This window comes from Gymnodraco acuticeps, unplaced genomic scaffold, assembly GCF_902827175.1.
Source record: "Gymnodraco acuticeps unplaced genomic scaffold, fGymAcu1.1, whole genome shotgun sequence".
Classification (NCBI taxonomy): Eukaryota; Metazoa; Chordata; class Actinopteri; order Perciformes; family Bathydraconidae; genus Gymnodraco; species Gymnodraco acuticeps.
The window spans coordinates 1,109,913-1,130,848 of NW_022990441.1; the positions used below are offsets into that span (position 1 = coordinate 1,109,913).

Genomic DNA, 20,936 nt, shown 5'->3' on the forward strand with positions numbered 1-20,936 from the left:
GCTCCCAGTTGAAGGAGAGGGAGGTAAAGCAGCAGGGCTTGGGGTTAACAAACAGATTTTAAATATGCTTACCATGCATTGAATACAACTTTAGGTAATATTCACATTTAGTTACTTCTTCCAGTAATTGCAATACCATTGACCACTGGCACATTAAATTGAGGTTGTTACAGTAGCTATAGCTAGATTTGAGCAATTGGAAAATATCTATACAAATGATTATTATTATTATTATAACAATTAAGAGATAGATCGAGCTGTACTGTGTTATTACTATTATAGGGCATTTTATAAATTATGTACACTATGGATACTCTAGAGCCAGGGCCCTCGAGCAAGGCAGCCAACGAGGAGAGCAGAGGTGAAGAGGCAGAAGTACCAGTACAAGAAGAGGTCGAGGACCATGAAAGCAGCACAGATGAGGAGGAAGCAGCTATGGACAGTCAATGTCAGGGACAAAGTGAGGCTCCGACACAGGATGCCACAGATACTGAGCCACCTGTAGTGGTGTCTGAGGTAGAAGATCTGCTATCACTTGACCCAGGGTTGTTCCCAGCTAGGATGAGTGACAAGGACAGGGCAACTATTGTAAATAAATTAGCAATGCGAGAAACAGATCAAGAATTTCCACATGATTCAAAGGGAAAGAGATTTCCAGATTACTTGAAATACACCAAAGCAGATAAGGGTAGGGGAAAAGGGACTGGTTGATTCACAGTGAAAGTGCAAATGCACTGTTCTGCATACCATGTGTTCTTTTCTCCAAGGAACAAAAAATACCCTCTCTTAGTGCTTTGAGTAGTGACAGTAGTCATACAAGATGTGTGACGTCGAGTGGCGTCGCATGTATGATAAATTCCCAAGCCATGAAACAAGTAGGAATCACAGGGACTGTTATTTGCGATGGAAACACCTACAGTGTTCGGTTATGACTGCATGTGGCGTTGATCATCAGTTGCAGAGAGAGCTACAGTCTGAAATTGAGAAAAACAAAGCTATCTTGCAGAGACTCCTTGATGTCACTCTGCACTTGGCAACAAGGAATTTAGCTTTCCGAGGTAAAACGCATGCTTTGGGCGATGTCCACAATGGACATTTTGTAGGTACGCTAGGACTTTTGTCACGATATGATCCACTCTTGAAAGACCACTTAGACAAAATCAGGACATCCAAAAAAGGAAGCCAGCTAACTCATTATCTGAGCCCAGACATCCAGAACGAGTTTATTGAATTGGTTTTAAAAACCATTCTGATGGAAAGGGAGGATGCCATATACTATGGAATCATTTGTGATGCAACGCCTGACATTTCCCACACCGAGCAAAATGTTGTGCTCATAAGATAATGTACATTATAATGAAGACACAGGCGAATGGGAGATCACTGAAAGATTTATTGAATTCAAAGATTTCAACGGAAAAACAGGATGTGAAATAGCAGGCATGATGGAGAGTGTGCTTCTGGATCTAGGGATAGACATTAGTGATTGCAGGGGGCAAGGGTATGATAATGGAGCGAATATGTCAGGGAAAATCAAGGGAGTCCAAGCCCAAATACTGAAAAAGAATAATCTTGCTACTTTCTCACCTTGTGCCTCCCACACGTTGAATCTGGTAGGCGTGCATGCTACAGAATCGAGCCCTGAAGTGTCCAACTTTTTTGGTTACATTAACCGCCTCTACACATTTGTAAGTGCCAGTCCATCTCGTTGGTCTAAATACAAAAAGAAAACAGGTTGCTCTGTACCTAGGCTATCTGACACTCGCTGGAGTGCGAGAATTGATGCTGTGAAACCTGTAGCAAAGCACCTACCTGGTGTCATTGAAGCCCTTGCTACCATACTGAGCTCATGCAGTCTCACAGGTGAGGCCAGATCTGAAGCTGTTGATCTGAGGAACTACCTCATGTCATTTGATGCCATTGTCCTTCTCACCATTTGGGTGAAAGTATTGCAATCTATTGATGACAGAAATGTGATACTCCAGTCAGGGAAAATCTCAATAGAGGTGGAGGCAGGTAATGTTGCTGCACTAAGAGATGAGATGCAGACTCTCAGAAATGGATGGGATGCTATTCTGTCTGAGGCATCAATGGTAGCTAAGGAAATGGAGGTTCCACCTCATTTCAAAAAAGAACTTTGCCGTGAGAGCAGGAGGAAGAGGTTTTCATGATGAAACTGCTGAAGGAACAGGTCAGGAGGATAGGCCAGAAACAATATTCCGTAACACTGTGTTTTTCACTGCCATGGACCAGATCATAAGTGACTTGGACACTCGGTTCCAAACAACAGCAAATATTGTTGAAGAATTTGCTGCCATACTTAAAATTGGGAAGTTGAGTGACAGTGTCATGGCTTCTGTGTGTCAGCCACTGAGGGAGAAATACTCACAGGATCTCACAGATCAGTTTGAGAGTGAGATAAGGCATCTCAATAAAATATGTTCTGCCACTTTCCCCCCTGATTGTAGCTCTCTTGATCTACTGAATGCAATATACAAGATGGAACTCCAGAGCATTTTTGGAGACGTTTGCATTGCCCTCAGAATTTTCTTGACGCTCCCAGTTACCGTAGCTGGTGGTGAAAGATCATTTAGTAAGTTGAAACTTATCAAGAGCTATTTAAGATCTACCATGTCGCAAGAGAGGTTGAACAGCCTTGCAATGTTATCGATTGAAAGCAAGCTGGCTCTGTCACTTGATTTCAAAGAGCTCGTAAAAGATGTTGCCACCAAGAAGGTCCGGCGATTGGCGTTCGGGATTTAGGGATACAAATCCAGTCTATGACAGGATTGTGGGATGTTTCCCTATAGTAAGCTGACAGGCTACAGCCCACATTGTGAACAATTACTATCTGATGCATAGTCCTCTAGCACTACATTTTTCATTGTTTGCTGTAAGTGTGTTCATGTCCTGAGAGTTTATTGTTTTATAATTGTGTTCAAATCTTCAGTTAATTTATACTTTTGTCCTTGTGTTGTTCAAATCTTAATTTAATAAGTCAAAGAATGTTGAGAATTTTCGTTTGTTCATTCCTGTATTGGGTGTAATTTTCAATTAAATAGACAGAAGATAAAGTCGATAGTCAGTGCATGTTGATTTCTTGCAGTCCATTACAGTTAATTAACTTCAACAGGGTTTTCGGGGTTGGGTTTCATCGTGTCGTTTAGGGGGTGGACGCAAGGTCATGACCCCACCAGTATCCAAGAATCCTGAATTGTCCCCACCAATAGCTCAACACTTGTCACTCGCGCCTCCTCGAATTACTTGCGCGTGTAACGGGTAGGGCTTTAGCACTCTGCTGAGAAAGGCAGCAACCCGGCCGCTACAGCAAAAAAGCTAGTGCAATGCAATAAATAAATGGCCAAATTTGTTTTAGCGTGCGTGCTAACGCGCACTCGCATGGATTGGGGGCCCACAAATAGATTCTTTCATGGGGCCCAGAATTTCCAGCTACGCCCCTGCCTGTACTACAGCAAAAGTATTCTCCGTCGGGACTTCCTGCAACAACACCACGCCGTTATCTTGACTCTGATTGGCCAGAAGACATTATCAAAGATGTTCTATTGAGAAGACGATCACTACGTGACAAAAGTTTTCAAAACCGTTTCTGGTCTTCGGTATTTCCAGACAAGTGGCTACTGAAATCAATTTTACCAACTGCTGTCTGTGCAATTCTCGGCGAGAGTTGGCGGACTTTATTTTGCTTACTTTAACATCATTTTTCATGTTGGGGCTAAGCCATTTCTTGGTATGGGTGTAGCCTACCCCAGCCATACCCTGGCGCTGCCACTGTTGGGATGTATGGGGCGGGCCATTCTGCACATGCGTTAAATATTTTAACGCAATTAATTAAAAAAATTAATTACCGCCGTTAACGCGATAATTTTGACAATTTTATATATTTAGTTTTAATTGTCACCAAAATGCCTTCCAATAGTTATCAAAGAGTTTAAAGGTTGTACCTCTTGAGATTGAAGAGAATCCAATGCTGTACAAACTCTTTTATCTGTACCTCTTGTGTCTGATCAAAAAGGTTCATGCATCCGTGTTCGTTATTCTACATGTTCCCTGTGCCATGGCTTAGTTAAGAATTGAGAATATTACTGTATGCACTATGTGACTTACCATCACTATGTGGAAGACACACTGCCAGTGGCAGCGCCAGAGTATTTTTGTTGGGTAGTCTATGGTAGGGCTAACCCATACAGTGGTGGGGCTCAGGTCAGTATTTGTAGCCTAATGTAATATTACATACACGCACGATCGCACCCATTGACAGTGAAAACACAAATCTACTCATGTGATCGAATTGTTTTGGTGTTTTAGATTTGGTTACCAAAGTCTTAGGATTACAAAAGTATTGAAATATTTGAATTACACTGTATATAAATGTGTTATTCATGTCTAAAATGACATTTTATAAATTCTAATTTTGAGTAAAACAGCTGTCAATCACTCTACTTTCACCACAGCAGGGACTGAGATATATCAGGACTGAATAATTACTTCATATCACATAACAAGGTTCATGTGATGTGTAAAAAAAAAGAAGAATTGAGCATTAGAACTTTTTTTTTCAACCAACAATTTATTATAATACCAACAATGTATATAAATATAACTGCAAAATCTCACTATTTACAATATTGAACATCAGAACTTTTTTTCCTTCAACCAACTATTCATTATACACTGACAAAATGATCCTTCCTCCAGTAGATTGTCCAGTTTCAGCAGCCCCATGTATTTATAGAAATCCTCTACAGTCAAGTCAGTCCATTTGTAGGTTTTACCCTTTCCCATCTCCTGTGCAGCCCGCTTGTTTGTGTTGGTACAGAGTGTCTGTACTGTTAGTGCACTGAAGAACAGCTTGAACAGGTCAAGGGGTTTGTTTGATACTGTTGAGCTGAGCTGTGGCCCGGGTGTGCGAGCAGGTTGAAACCTGGAGACAGGGGGAGCAGTGTCAGGGTCTTCGCCTGTCTTCCAAGACAGTGGAGCTGGCTGCTGTGCAGGTGCATGGGCAGCTGGTGGCTGTGTGGGAGGTAGGTGTGCTCTACGAGACCTCTTTGCTGTCCGGGTTGATGGTGATGGCTGTGGCGGAGCTGAGGTGTATCTTGACCTTGTCACAGGCAGAGATGGAGGCAGCTGTCGTGATGCTGGTCCGCTAGTGCTTGGTGGGGATGGCAGTGGTGAAGGCCCTTGATCCACGGTAGATCTCAACATGGTGGCAGGCACAGCTGGAGGCTCCTGGATAAATGTCATCTGTGGGCTGCTAGGCCCAGGCAGCTGTGAAACCTCTCCACACACACACACACACACACACACACACACACACACACACACACACACACACACACACACACAACACACACACACACACACACACACACACACACACACACACACACACACACAACACACACACACACACACACACACACACACACACACACACACACACACACACACACACACACACACACACACACACACACACACACACATAAATAAATAAATTAAATGTCTCCGTTGTGGGACAAATAAAGGATTATCTCATGCATCTACACATGTAACCTTACTTATACACACCAAAATAACGTTTACACATAAATAAAGTTTATCACAGACACACATGTAAATAAGTCTATGACAAAGTCTCCTCTGTACAGAACAGTATGATCAAATAAAATACATGTCTATAAATGTCTCCGTTGTGGGACGAATAAAGGATTATTTTTATTCATCTACACATGTAACCTTACTTATACATGCCAAAATAACGTTTACACATAAATAACATTTACACAGAGTAAACGTTTACTAATCAAGAGTCTATTTTGTCCCGAGAAAAAGTTCATGATGGGAAAATAAAAAGGTTGATAAATCCATTGTTCATTTTCGCGGTACTCCTCACAAAATGGCAAATGCACTACAAGTTATATTTACACTTACCCATCCTCAAATGGATCCCTGCTGTCCCTGTATTCTTCTTCTTCAGAAGAGTCGAAGCCTTCAGGTTCTGATGAGCCATCTTCTTCACTGCCGCTCGCGAAAATAAAATCCAGCGCGTCCGCAACGATAAAGTTCCTTCGAGCCATTTTCTCTATCTTCTTCACAGACTAAAAGACTGAAACTGATGGGAGACACCTGTTATATGTTTTTGTATTGGTGGGTAGGTCCTTAGATTTCTAGAGTGTCCATTGGTCATTTCAGACCGGACATGGCTGCCGGCGGGCCGAGATGTCCTTGACCGACACACAAATCCACCAATCACACACAGTGTAACGCCGAATCAAGCTGCTTTGAGCGGCAATATTGGCTGCTGTGCCCTGGGTACAGTCTCACAGGAGATACTCTTGAAAAGCTACGATTCTAGCGATTCCGCAGATATCTGAATCATATGTCTACTCCTTACAAGCGAAAATCTATGATTAAATACGTAAATAATGTGCACTTTCCGACACCGACTTTCTGTGAAACTAAACCAAACAGGAGTCAGTTTAATGCACATCTACTATAATTTTGACAAATATCTATGTTGTGGTGACCACCTATTAATACACTGGGACATAATTCATACATGGAACTACAGTTGGGGCTATTGTTTCCACACGGACAAATATGTGTTGTTATTTATATATGTTGTGTGCCCTCCTGGCTCTTTCTCTTGTCGACCCGGGCTGCGACTCAATAACATCTACATTTCTGCTGCTCATTAAAGCAAGCTTTGTACCTCCATTGCACCGCCTCCGACTCGATCCCTATCTCTCGGCACTACATTGGTGACCCTGACAACGTCTCGTGAAGTTTCCGGGACGGACCCGAACATGGCGAAAAGCGCTGTTTTTCTCGTTATGCCAGAGATTGTTGGAGACGTCCGTGGCTGCCATGGGCACACGGACTGAGGCTCGTTGCGCCCCCGGCGGAATGGCTGAGGACGTCACTCGCCATTCCCGCATCGTCTCGACACTGGAGGACAGCGGGCCTTCCATCTACACGGAGACGATGCACGACCTGCTGGGTAGGGGAGAGAACCAGACTCCTTCCACGTGGGGTTGTTTCTTCGGGGCGTGCGGCTGCAAGTCCAGGCTGCGCTAGCTATCGACGACTAGCAGCTAACCACGTTAGCTAACGGCTACGGCTAGCAGCTACCGATGGCTGCCAGCTAGCTGCTAACGGCTATCGATCCTTTTTGAGCTTTTTTCTGGTGCCGGAGAGGAGGTTCGACCAGCCGGTTGACCTCATGTGGACACTCTCACATTTTTCACCACCTCCACGGCGGTTCCAGACGCCACTCACGTTTTCATCGACGCCTGGATGGTGCACTCCTGGACCCCGTCTCGCCTCGACGGTTTTGGACGTCGCCCATGCTGCCATCGGCCCGTGGGTGCCGCGCTCCGGAGCCTGTCTGGCCTCTCCTGCCTTCCGGGGATATCCAGACGCCACTCACGTTCATCGGCGCCTGGGTGGCGCACTCCTGGACCCCCTCTCGCCTCGACAGTTCCGGACGTCGCCCATGCTCCATCGGCCCATGGGTGGCGCGCTCCGGGACCCTGTCTGGCCTCTCCTGCTTCCCGGGGATGCCTCGACATCTGCTGAGGACTTCATGCCCGCCGCCGCGGCACGTCTGCCTGCGGCCGGGTTGCTCTCCTGCTTCCCGGGGATGCCTCGACGCCTGCCGAGGACTTCGTGCCCGCCGCCGTTGCACGTCTGCCTGCGGCCGGGTTGCGCTCCTTGCTCCCGGGGGGACTGCTCCTCTCTTCCGGGGATACCTCGACGCCTGCCGAGGGCTTCGTGCCCACCGCCGTTGTGCGTCTGCCTGCGGCCGGGTTGCGCTCTTTCCTGCTGGGTTCTCCGCGACACCTACTGCGGCCCCCGGTGTGGGTGCCCTCGCCCTCGTTAGGGCCCCTGCCCTCTCCTGCGGCCCCCTTTCGTGGCCCGTTCCATGGCCCGGTCCTCACCTGCGGCCCCACCCTCCTCGGCCCCTGTGGTGCTTCCTCCACGGACGCGAGGATTTTTTTTGCCATGTTTGAATTCTGGGGGGGCTTGTGTGGTGACCACCTATTAATACACTGGGACATAATTCATACATGGAACTACAGTTGGGGCTATTGTTTCCACACGGACATATATGTGTTGTTATCTATATATGTTGTGTGCCCTCCTGGCTCTTTCTCTTGTCGACCCGGGCTGCGACCCAACAACATCTACATTTCTGCTGCTCATTAAAGCAAGCTTTGTACCTCCATTGCACCGCCTCCGACTCCCTATCTCTCGGCACTACAATGTAATAATACAATGTTTAATGAATGCCTTGTTTATATCTCTGTTTATGTATTTCAAAGGTCCACATTTTAGTTTTTGTAAGAACTTCTGCCATTTATGTCAGACAAAAAACAACACAAGAACCTAATCAATTTGGTCGGAACACCCTAAACATAAAAAATCCACTTATTCCTTTTGCAGATATACCTAGTTATATTTTGCTACATTATGTTTCAGCATTTCGGTCAACATGACTTTTAAAAGATAGATCTCTTCTGGAAGCTGGTGTCTCTCATGCTACCTTCATGTCTTATTGGCAGGCTCGTAAATTAGACAACTTACATCATTGTTTCTATTAAATTGTCTTTTGCTTGCTTTGTTGGAAAAATAAATGACACATTTAAGCTTGTTACAAACTTAGTTAACGTGCTAGACTTTTTAAGCAAGCCTACTTAATATGCAACACCTGCAGAAAGAGAAGCAAAGATGCATATTTACTATTGTCATTCTGATACCTCCGACAGCACTTGAAGGTAACATCAGAGGGGATAAATTGCAGGCGCAAATGCTGCAGACAGAGTCCAGGTGGAGACTACATGATGGTGCAGCTGTACTGTTGGGGAGACAGCTCCAGTGGACAGTTCGGTCCACAGACAGCCCTCAGCCCGGTGTCCTGGTCGGTCCCCGGGGTTATCACCGACATCTGCTGCGGGGACCAGCACACTTTACTGCTCAACGGGGAGGGCGGCGTGTTGTCATGTGGAAACAACTCTCAGGGACAACTTGGACGAAAGAACCGTAAAGATGGGAGAACAGGTAGGCTGCAGAATCTCGACATAACAAGAAATAGCCATGTAGTAGCCCATAAAATAATAAAAACTTAGACGGTTAGTAATAACGTAAAGTGTTTTTTATCATGAAATGTTTTATCTAAATTGAATATATTTTGAGGATGAGGAATATCTGATGGTTCTTCGTCTTTCAAGACAATTACATTGACTTTATCTTTTGTTTAATCATTATCTTATGAGTCTGCATCGAAATCCATAAATAAACTTCTTGTGCAGCTCAATCAGCTGTGCTACGTTTCAGTTTCGTTTACCCCTTGTCAGTGAAGACAACGAAAGTTATGCGTGAGAACATCACGCATAACTTTCGTTGTCTTCACTGACAAGGGGTAAACGAAACTGTGCAGATGGGAAATTGGAACATTCATTACAGTGATGTATTCGGGTTTGTGGGGATTAGTGGCAGTACAATAATTAAGATACTTTAAAGTAAAAAAAATACAGTGTAATATAGTCCTGCATTCAAGATTACCTAAATTGTAAAAGAATAACATTGCATTAAATGAAACCAGTAAGTAAATTAACTCAACATTTTTACATTTAAGGCAATGTAGTTAGTTAGTAGTAGCCTACTTTTCCACCATTTTTTTTATGAGCATTGTCACTTTTTCTTATGTATAGTTGATAGCATGTTTGGAACCGTTTTGCTTGATTTGTTTAGTATTAGATGGGCGATATTGTTATTCCAAATATACATTACAATGTTACTTGTTAGACGCTTTTATCCAAAGTGACTTACATACTCAATACTGTGGGCAATCCCCACATGAGCAACTTGGGGTGAAGTGTCTTGCCCAGGGACACAAGGACATGCTGACTGCAGTGGGGTTTGAACCTGTGCTCCCCTGATCCGAACACCAACGCCCTAGTCCATTGCGCCACATGCCTGATATGTTATCCTCTTTTCTGTCCCCCTGTATAAGGTCGTGTGGAGGGGCTGGGCGATGTGGTGGCCATAGCTTGTGGTCAGGACCATTGCCTGGCTGTGTGTGCATCTGGAAAGGTGTTCTCCTGGGGGGCAGGAGAGGACGGACAGAGAGGCCTTTTACCAAATCTACTCCACAACAGACCAAGGTACGATCTCACACTAAGCAGGAATATATTAATATGTATACTTAGGTCTGAAAGTAGGCATTTGTTTGATCATTTGTACTTGCTATTGTTTCGTCAACATGCAGTCATGTGCAGATGCCACTGCCAATACCTGTGATTCAAGTTGCTTGTGGAAACTCCCACTCTCTGGCTCTGACTAAAGGTATGACAATGCACATACTGATGCCATCTTTCTGATATGATATGCAACAGTAACATTGTTTGTTCCACAGTTTGTTATATTTAGTTATGTGTAATAATGATTTCGATTTTAATGTTAATTTATCACTGTGCCAGTTTCCCTATTCCCCACCGACAATTTAGTGCAAAGTAAATGTTCTTTAATTAGTGGGAGCTTAAGGCAGACAAAGGTGCAACACATTTCAAAAAAGAGGATATAGGCCTACATGTTGAATGTTCAATTTTTTTCATTTTTAAATCAGTATTAATGTGACATTATCTTCTGAACAAGCCCACAGTCTTACAGTTATTTTTGTGTGTTGTAAAAATAAAAAGTCTATTATTTCACTTTTCAGGAGGCGATGTCTTCTCGTGGGGTTCGAACAGTCATGGTCAGCTAGGCCTGGGGAAGGAGGTGTCGCTGCAGTTTGTACCTGACCTGGTGCGCGCTCTGACCGGCGTAGCGGTTACCCAGGTTACGGCCGGAGCGACCCACTCCCTGTTCCTCACACTCCCAGGCCTGGTGTACTGCTGTGGGGCCAATAAATCTGGCCAGCTGGGTCTCAACAGGGTGGACGAGAAGGGTAACAATTATGTACTTCAATTGTGTCATGTGATGTTCAGCAAGGAGCAAATTGTCCATGCAAGTGGAGGGCTTCTGTCATTTTTAGAGTTAGAAATATGGATTTGTTTATAAATAATAGTCATTGCCCATTGCAAGCCAGTATTCTTTTAATTTTTGGAGTCACTGCATTTTCCACAACCTTAGCCTGGTAACATTTCAGAATAAAAGCCTTCTGTCCAGAGAAAAGAGGGCTTTTAAAATGTTAACCTCAAATATTGAAATTGTACAGACCATCATAGCTTGTATGTATAATTATTTTGGAAACAGGAATCTTTTATTCTATTTTTTATCATATTTATCAGGCAGGTTCAACATCTGCATGGTACCCGCCCTCAGACCTCTGGGTGTCTCCTTCATAAGCTGTGGAGAAGCACACTCTGCTGTGTTAACTAAGGTACTGAATCTTCAGATTTTAACCAATCATAAATTCCATTGTAAACATAATACAAATATTAGGATGTTGCTTATTTTGATATGTGACGCTGTGATTTCTAGGACGGCAAGGTTTTCACTTTTGGAGAGGGAAGCTACGGTCAGCTCGGTCACAACTCCTCTGATAATGAACTGAAACCCAGACTGGTGGACGGTTTGGATGGACCTGCATCACACATTTCCTGTGGCAGGTGAAAACAGTGTTTTCATTTAAGAAAGGCTTAATGTATTGTGGCGTTTTAGAGTGACTAGCTCATTACATTTACAATAAAAAAAGGACACCTATTACGTCTATCCATTTTTTTTATTATTATTGATTTACAATCACAATTGTTTTTGTCCCCCAGACGTCATACACTGGTTTTGTCCTCCTCTGGCCAGCTGTGGGCTTTTGGCGATGGGGCCAAAGGTCAAATTGGGACAGGACGAACAGAAAATAGTCTGACTCCCACTCTGGTATCTCTTCCATGGACCACTGAAAGTGTGGTAGCCGTCCCCAAGGGTATGTATGTATGGCCAGGGTGGTGTTTAGTAGATTTGTAAGTTCCCTAATAAAAAATTCAGAACATTAATATAGCAACATACAACTATTTGCTTTGTGAAGGCATATTGGAGAAATAGTATCCTTAGCAGAGAATATAAGTCTAGTTAGCAGCAGTTCTAATCAATGTATTTTTATGGTAGAAGTAGTGTCAAACTAAAAGAGATACATTCAATATGCAAATGTATTTTTTCCTGGTTTAAGCAGACTTGAAAATATCAGCTGGGTGGAATACAAGCTGTACCTACGCTTCACCTCCACAGGTAATATGTTCAGAGACTCACTGTGCATATTGCATGAATAATTTCTATAGGTACAGATTTGATCTTAACTGATAAGTCTGATGCCCTTATATGGTTTTAGTGGGGCTTTTCCCCTTATGCTGAATGAAAATTGCTAGGCAAACGCATCAAATGTAAGATCAAACGTAATTCATCAACCTATTCAAAATGGAACAGATTTGGCTGTCAGATCACGTTGCGTGAATCCTATGTAGGATTTTCTTATTTTCATTTTATTGCTGTGTTCAGGAACAAACACAAGATACAAATAAGAAAACATTCATGCACAAGGCCCATTGTTATTGCAGATTTGATCATATATATATATTTTTTTTACCTTGATTTAATGTTAGTTTTTTTATCAAAGCTTAAATCTGTTAAATCTCATGTCTGTCGTTTAAGCGTTTGGACAAAGGACAGATAACTGGGCGACTTGATGAGACCAAACTTCAACAATGGCTGTCAATGACACATGGCAACGTAGAGGAAAAGAGGTCATTATTTTCATACTTTAATTACGGTTGGAGTTAAGTAGCTGCACATATAAAATATCATACATCCAGCAGCAGATGCAGTGTTTTCATGGTTTCTCTCCTTTTCTTTTTATTCAACAGAGAAATATCTTCCATGTTTCAGACCAGCACAAGTCTTGTTGCAAGTTTCACGAAGGCTGAGTGAGTTATTTTTCTATTGTTTAACTCATGAGTTAAAAAAATAAGAATTATAAGATCTTCTGAATCCCATCAACTCATTCTGGTTCTGCTACTTAGTTGTAATGCTTTGCTTTTGATATCAGTGGGCCTCCATCAGAAGCAGGTGCTCTAACTGTGGACCTTGATGCAGCTAGCGAAGCTTTCGACCAGATGCTGGCAGTGCCATGGATCAAACAATCAGTTAAGACGTTTGAATTACTGCCAAGCATTACTCTCTTTTGCTTGAGACGTGAACTGAGATACAGTTGTGACCCACAAGGCTCTAAATCCCTTCTATGCATGGAAATTGTTCAAACTAGCCACTAAACAGTTTTTTTCACAAACTTATTCATGCTGTTTAAACATTACAATCTAATCTCAATTTCTTTTTTGCAGGTAAATCTTATACTCCTGATTGATTTGCTCTGCAATCCAAGCCATCTCCTAAAATCACCAGAAATCTTCCTGATTCTGCTGACGTGTCCCCTCCTCCAAGAGGAGTGTAATGTCATGCAGCCGGTGTTGGCGCTGGCGATCAATATTGCAGATCTGCAAGAGAAGACTAAAGATACACTAAGTAAACGACAGCAAAAATGTTCTAAAGTATTTTGTTTGGTTTTGTAATGATCCAAGGTACTTTCAAAGACAACAATAGACTGCAAATAGTTGATTGGTTTAAAACCAGTCGATTTTTAACATGCATAAATAATATTTAATTTACTTAATTGTTAACTGATAAACAAATTCAGAATTCTTTTTTTTATCATTAATGTCAGATTATCTGTTTTTTATGTTTTCTGAAAGTAACAACCAACGTAATAGCCAGCTAACATAGCATTAGCCAGCTAACATAGCATTAGCCTAACAATTCACTGTATGTATATTATATATTGTATTGTTGTGTCGGATTAATAACTTTGTCAGATCAAGAAATGTACACATTGTTGTTGCCAAAAAACATGGCAACAACAAGCATGTCCCAGCGATGTGCATCAGTGTTTTTTTCTTCTAAATGTTTTGCTAATTTGGTCAAGTTGGTGAAGATCTGCTATTTACTTGCAGTGTGTTGAGAGACGGACAATGCCTTTTGTTCTCAGGACGCTGGTGGTCCACCCTGAGACCCTCCATACTGATGAAGCACATCTTGGTGTTCAAAAAGGCCCTGGCCTTCATGCTCAGAAATGGCCTCCTGGTAACTCATTACCCCGGAGTCAAATACCTGGTGGAGGTCCTCAAGATGCTGTACAAAGTGAGTGCCGTTTTTTACTTTTTTATTTCAGGACCAAACATGAAAGGAATACATTTATCCTTATAAAAGGATAAAAAGACTTTTCCCCGCTATCTGAACCAGCCCCAAAGAGTTTTTTAGTTTTTTTGCTGGTGTCAGAAAGGTTATTTTACAGTCTGCCGTGTAACTCATCTGAAATGTTGCTACCTTTCGAGGCAGATGTTTCGGCCCTTTCTAGCAAACTTTTTCGTTTCCCAGAAGAGGTCGGAAAAATGTTTGTTCAATCTTTATGGGTGATCAGAGTGAACTCTGAGGCTAAACGTGTGTTTTACTTATAGTCAAACAAAGCTGGAAAGTCCTACAAAGTCCCACCGAGCACCTTCTACGTAGAGGAGATCAGTGACAGTGTGCTGCTAGATCGGGACTTTGCTCTTTGGTTTCAATTTTCCAAAGAGGAGGTAAAAACATATCTTACCATTTTCGAGATATTGCATTTATTCCTAACTATTTGTGATTTTATCCTGAGCATTTTCTGTTGAAATGCTTCTTGCTGAAATTATTTATGTATTATTATCAATTTATTTCCTTTAAGGATGATGTCGACACACCCGTCATTTTCTGCCGCTACCCATTCCTGTTCACTCTGGTTCGAAAGGTGGCAGTCTTTAACTACTATGCATTTATCTCAAAGGTACAGTATTCGAAACATTAGATAATTTCTAAACAATTTACTTAAGTTCCTATTTAGTTATTTTTCATAATACATCTGAGGTTGTTTCTTGTTTTGAGCATTCATTTGAACCAATCTGTCAAAGTGTAGATTTTTTTATTCAGATAAAGATATATTAAGGTTTAGTAATTACAGAAAGTGCAGGGTTTCCTTCATGGACTGGCCTTGGTGTGTCCTGAAGAGCTCTGGTTGGACGGCCCAGACTCCGCCCCCGCGCCGGTCTTCCAGCTCACCCTGAGACGCTCTCATCTGGTGGAGGACACCTTCAGACAGCTGGGGGCGGCCGACCACTGCGCCTTCAAGAGGGAGCTTTTGGTAAACATACTACAACATACCTACAAAATGTTGCCATGTTTAGTTGCCTGAGGCAACATTTTATAGCCCTTGTCTTTTTATACTTAGTTTCAGAGTTATTTTATGGATACTTAAGCCATTTAGTGTTGCACTTCCATATGTTGTGGGATTCACAAGAAATAAAAAACTGTCAAAATCACAGCAATGTAGGCTGAGATATCTGAAGATCTACTCTCTGTAACGGGTCAAAAATCAACATCTGTATCCTACGGTCCCCACAATGCTACAAAAGCATATTTTTCATTGCTTCAATACTTTTTACTTTATGTGTAAAATCAGTTGACTTCATTTTGAGCAAAATGTCAATTACAGTACATATTTAAGAAGTAATTGGAGATAATTAAACATAACAAATGTGTAGAGGGCCTGCAAACATCAGTACCAATTGATTTTTTAAATGTGAATAAAATAAATGTACAGTTAAATTGATAAAACTTGCCCATCAATAGCAGCATTTGGTGGATTGTGTAAGGGGAGTTGTTGGTATAGTAATTGTGCATTTTTGAATGTGTTGCTTGATTAAATCCCTTCAATTAGTTCTAAGCCCACAATGGATGACAGGAAGTTTTATTTACCAGAGCTGATACTGATTTAGTTTAAGGACTGTTAATAATGAAAACATTATTTGATCCTTTGAAGGTGCAATTTGATGAAGACAGGAAGAAGGTGATGGATGTCTACAAAAGAGATTTCTTCCTGCAAGTGATTAAAGAGCTGATGTCTCCCAAGTCTGAAATGTTCATGTTCAACGAGAGCAACACTCTGGCCTGGTTCCCTGTCAGGGTAAGACACGATATTTAAACACAAATGCATGAATTAAATCATTTTATTTACTTAGGGCTGGGTTAAATGGACCAAAACTAATATCTATGTTTTTTAAGACTGAATACATCATATATATATATATATCGCTATTTCTTTATTAAGTGGGCTAAATGTATATTTGCAAGTCTTAGCCACATGTAAGATGTTTTTCCGAACACTTTTAGGAAAGAGATTGTGAGCAAAATGAAAGACCTCTGGTTTTCCTCTCTTGCTTAACATATCCCACAGCTGTGTGGATGGGGCGGTCCCGCTGCTCATTCTTGGAGGGGCTGCTTGGTACATTAGAAAATATATTGGTATAATTGTCGATATACTGCCCAGTCCTCTATACATTTGCAATTCTTTTTTTTTAAACAAATTCCTCATTTGAATGAATTTAACAGAGTGATCTGATTACTATAAAAGTCTTATGAACAAAGACGTGAATGTATAACTCTGATTTTTCTGATGTCTGATATACTGTACTGTACTTTTGACCTGTTCATCGTTATTGAATCCTACCAAATCTTAATGTGTTTTGTTATAAATCAAACAGCCAAAAGTAGAGGAGAAGACTTACTTCCTGTTTGGCGTTCTGTGCGGCCTGGCTCTCTACCACCACAACCTTGTCCACTTGCGCTTCCCACTGGTTCTCTTCAAGAAGCTGCTCAAGGTCAAACCCTCACTGGACGACATGAAGGAGTTCGACCCTGTCATGGGAGAGTAAGACTCACATATTCTTATTTATATTTTCACAATTTCTGTAGTTTGCAGGTTATAGTTGTTTTAGATTGATCTTTTTGTATTATTGACATTCTTGTTTGCAGGTCTTGGCAGTTCCTGTTGGACTGTCCTCCTGATGAGGTCAAAACAATTGACATTACTTTCACTGTAAGTTTACTTAATCGCAGTCCGAAAGGCATTCTTCTGCTCTGTTGCCCACATGTGTTTCTGCATATTCCACTCTGGCTGTAATCGTTTGTTTGACCAGGTGCCCTGGGGCGGAGAGACAGCTGAACTTGACCCGAAAGAAACTGGGAAAGTTGTGACAGCGTCCAACAGGTACGGTTAACTGTTGTATTTAACAATCTGATCTGCACAGCTTTAGTCTGCCTCACAAGCTTTAAACATGTATTTAGTTTCTGTCAGTCTGTGTCTTTGACAACCTCCCAGATTTCTTGCCATTCAGCAGTACATGCTGTCAACAAACAGACAATGATCCATTCTTACGTCGACTGCAAATATTTGCTGCCATCTAGCAGTTAAAACAGTTAAACCTGTCATCAAAAAATACATTACTTTCATTAAAGATGTAGCGTTGAGTTGCTCTACTGTGTATAGTTAATGTAGAAGCAACATTTAGAATTTCTTAAGATTTATTTTTAGCACAATGTCAGCACTCAGTTTAATCTTTTGTATATTATTTTATTAAATGTTTTAATAGGAAAGAGTTTGTAGATGCCTACGTCAACTATGCCTTCAACAAATCAGTGGAGGGAGCATTTGAAGCGTTCAAGAAAGGCTTCTTCAAAGTGTGTGATATCGACGTGGTGGAGTTCTTCCAGCCCGAGGAGCTGCAGGCAGTGATGGTGGGCCAGGAGAACTACGACTGGGAGGTGTTCAAGAAGGTCTGCTGAAGTTCAGATATTCAGAATAATGTTTTATCTTATGTCTGAGGATATTTCATTTGAAACAAGAATATATCACAAAAATATGGAGAACAAGATGACCAGTTTGTTATGTAGTTGTTTAACATACATTTTCAAATTGTAAGAGACTGTTTCAGTTTAAGGTCACATATTATGCAATATGCACTTTTTCAAGTCTTTTTACACAGACATATACATATATACTAAAGATACTCGGAAAGTTTCAGCAATAAAGAATTCAAATGTTCTGCTGATCCACATATTTAAAATCCTGTCTAAGAAAGAGCAAATCAGATTTGAGATACCATTCGACAATCGACAGCTAGTGGGGAAACGCTGACCAATGAGAATAGACTGAGCTTTTGGGAGAGGCTGAATACAGCTCTTTTCAGGCAGGCAGTATGAGAAGAATAATGTTTTTTTTAACATTACAGCATTTAAACATATTCTAGTAGTCTCCAAATGTTTTCCTAAAAAGGTATTTAACATGAGATCTTTAAGATATGCTCAGTTACTTTGCTTGTTCATATAGTTTTGTGTGTTTAAGTGCTTGTAGGGGAGATGTAAAGTAACTTTCCACATGTCATTTCCAAACAGAACACAGTTTATAAAGGAGACTACCATGACAGGCATCCAAACATCGTGACCTTCTGGGAGGTGTTTGAGAATCTGACCGCGGAGGAGAAGAAAAAATTATTTCGTAAGTATTGAAATGATTGACATCATTTATTCCGTTTCAAGTGGAGTCCCTATCAGTATTAGCTTCCTTGGTGTTCTATGAAGTTGTATTTCATTAATTTAAGATTCTTTATTTGTTATCAGTGTTCGTCACCGGCTCCTACCGTGTTCCCTTCCTGGGTATGGAGAGTGTTCAGATGAAAGTCGCAGTGTTGCCCGATTCCACCGAGATCCATAAGCCAGAATCCCTCACCTGCCACCATCTGCTGTTACTGCCCGTCTACCAGAGGTACCCGGCCGAGAGGACCATGCACACCAGGCTCCTCCAGGCTATTAATCACAACAGAGGCTTCTGAAAGAAAGCAGACATTACAGAATGAAGTAATGAAGTCCGCATTATTATCATTTAAAGAGTTGTTATTTTTGTCGGAATAATCTGCCAAATGTAAGCTTCATCAGCAGTCCATATTCTATTATTCAGTAGTTTGAGAAACAGTTATGCATGTATTTTATTTGATTGCACTTAAACATGTTGACATATTAAGAAATCGTGTTTTTTGGGAACTCTGTTATAGGTATGACCGGTGTTTTAGCATAAACACACATTTGAATAGGGAAGAAAGATTTAAAAATAAATAAAATCTGCCTGACGTAACACAACACTTTAAAGTGTATAGTGGGCCAACATTTTAAAATCATTCTCCACAAATTGTGTATCCAGAAATCAGGCTACTGCCATTTCTGTCACTGTTACAGTAGGTCCACTCTGGATTGAGCACCATGCTTTTGAAACATTATGATGACATTCTTAGCATTAAAGACTTATTCTGTTCATGTTGTACAAGTTTAAAATGTAAGTTAATATTTTATGTTTGTGTGACCAAAGTAAAACAAAATCTTTGTTAATCAGGAAATGTATTATTTTCTTAACTTTGTAACCTAACAAACTAAATAAATGTGTTTTCTATTCAATACCGGTTTCCAGTTTATTCAATATATTTTTTACTTGTTCTGTTTTATCTTACCTTTGGCATCGTAAAGGATTAAGAGCAAAGGAATATCTCTTCTAAGTCAAATAATTACTTTACAATTTAGTAAATTACGTTTTTATAACCACTTTAAATGTATTTTTGGGGATATTGTATGATCTATTTTCCCTGTGACATTCTGATATAGACAACATTTGCAGTCACATTGCATTACAGGATGGTATTTGTATTTGCTGGAAGTCAGAGCCTATGTGGAGCAGAGTGAACAGCAGCGCCCCCTAGTGGTGACAGGAGGCCCTGTGCACAGGAAAGACCGTTCTGATGTGCTCAACTCAACAGGTCAGTGGACTGAGGTGAAATGGGAAACTCACATTAGATTTGAATTCCAATTCATATCCAACAACAGAGAAATTAATTATATGAACAGACATTAGAGATGGAACAAATATGTATAATAAGTACATAAAGAGTAATTTAGACTAGAGTTTTTCATATTTTTTCAATAATTAAAGGTCCCATGTCATGCTTTTCCGGTTATTACCCGTCCCCTTGTGTGTTATGAAGGGTTTATGCATGTAAACCGTCTGCAGAGTCAAAAACCCTCAAAGTACACCCTGTAGTGAGTAAAACACAGTCTATGCTGCCCCAAAACACCTCGTTGGAGATTTCTAATGTTCCATTGTTTACTTCCTGGGTACTGTGACGTGTGAATACCCAGAGGTCACATCCTCTGCCAGCATTTCACGAAACAAAGCTTCACAAACCTTTCAGCGATAACTGCCAGATATGTACAGCGTAGGGCACTGAAGAACGATGCTGTTCCTACTTTGTTTGGACCGGCGGGAGATTCGGGTACACAACCTGTAAGTATTCATTGTTGTTTGTATGTATGATGTTTAAAACAGACTGTTTAAATGGACTGTTTAAATGGGTAAACGTTTTTCGGGCTACTAAGTTGGGATCGCGGAGAAATGCTCTCCGCAGACCCATTCTCACAGCGTTATAAACCTTTTTCTTACTCAATATCAAGCCACACTTATTGTTTTTACTTCGGCTGTGACAGAACAATTGTGGCGATGTTCAGCTTAAAAAGCCTTGTTCAACACCGCGGTGAAGTTAGTTTTAGGTTGGATATTCGACAGACATTCGCGGACTTGCCAGCAGCGTCAGTTTCCCCTGCTGCTGGCTGTATGACGACGGGCAGATCTTCTCCGTGAAACGAGGCTTTCACTTAGGGACCATCAACAAATGACTTTTCAATTATACAAGAACAATGTTATTTTTAATAAATCGACAGCTTCCCGATCGTGTGAATGTGAAGCAAATCCACAGAGCATACATGTATTGAACACATCTCCTTTTTTATAAAATTTTAATACTTTACATACGTTTTATTAATATTTTAATGGAAAAAATAGCATATTTCTTCAATAACTGCTAGGACATGTGACCTAATTACTCAAAATCAGTGCTGGATTAAATAACTACAAGAGGACACAACCTCTTTGTATTGCATTTCAATACTTTAAATATTTTATATTAATATTT

At 41.2% G+C, this 20,936-nt stretch overlaps 2 protein-coding genes across 2 annotated transcripts; one reads left to right on the forward strand and one right to left on the reverse strand.

The window, feature by feature from the left end:
- Window positions 1–4,582: 4,582 nt before the first annotated feature.
- Window positions 4,583–7,351, reverse strand: LOC117552174 (predicted GPI-anchored protein 58). Its single transcript, XM_034225461.1, has 2 exons — window positions 5,953–7,351; window positions 4,583–5,299 (listed from the first exon to the last, which is right to left on the reverse strand). Exons 1-2 carry the CDS (start codon window positions 6,096–6,098, stop codon window positions 4,654–4,656), a joined length of 792 nt encoding a protein of 263 aa, XP_034081352.1. The 5' UTR covers window positions 6,099–7,351; the 3' UTR covers window positions 4,583–4,653.
- Window positions 7,352–8,793: 1,442 nt separating this feature from the next.
- On the forward strand, window positions 8,794–19,371 carry LOC117552172 (probable E3 ubiquitin-protein ligase HERC4). Its single transcript, XM_034225459.1, has 23 exons — window positions 8,794–9,081; window positions 10,037–10,187; window positions 10,292–10,368; window positions 10,742–10,969; window positions 11,313–11,404; window positions 11,506–11,633; window positions 11,790–11,944; window positions 12,188–12,246; window positions 12,667–12,758; window positions 12,879–12,938; window positions 13,061–13,157; window positions 13,353–13,533; window positions 14,054–14,205; window positions 14,523–14,642; window positions 14,777–14,875; window positions 15,050–15,229; window positions 15,908–16,051; window positions 16,629–16,795; window positions 16,900–16,963; window positions 17,064–17,134; window positions 17,517–17,700; window positions 18,319–18,421; window positions 18,544–19,371. Exons 1-23 carry the CDS (start codon window positions 8,862–8,864, stop codon window positions 18,753–18,755), a joined length of 3,036 nt encoding a protein of 1,011 aa, XP_034081350.1. The 5' UTR covers window positions 8,794–8,861; the 3' UTR covers window positions 18,756–19,371.
- Window positions 19,372–20,936: the final 1,565 nt, after the last annotated feature.

Excerpts from the sequence above, each read along its gene's own strand:
- LOC117552174 (XM_034225461.1), bottom strand. The coding sequence starts at position 6,098 with ATGGCTCGAAGGAACTTTATCGTTGCGGACGCGCTGGATTTTATTTTC. Across the intron at positions 5,300-5,952 it reads AGGGATCCATTTGAGGATGG|AGAGGTTTCACAGCTGCCTG; the intron begins GTAAGTGTAAAT and ends GTGTGTGTGTGG.
- LOC117552172 (XM_034225459.1), top strand. The coding sequence starts at position 8,862 with ATGATGGTGCAGCTGTACTGTTGGGGAGACAGCTCCAGTGGACAGTTC. Across the intron at positions 10,188-10,291 it reads CTACTCCACAACAGACCAAG|TCATGTGCAGATGCCACTGC; the intron begins GTACGATCTCAC and ends GTCAACATGCAG. Across the intron at positions 11,945-12,187 it reads TGTGGTAGCCGTCCCCAAGG|CAGACTTGAAAATATCAGCT; the intron begins GTATGTATGTAT and ends TCCTGGTTTAAG.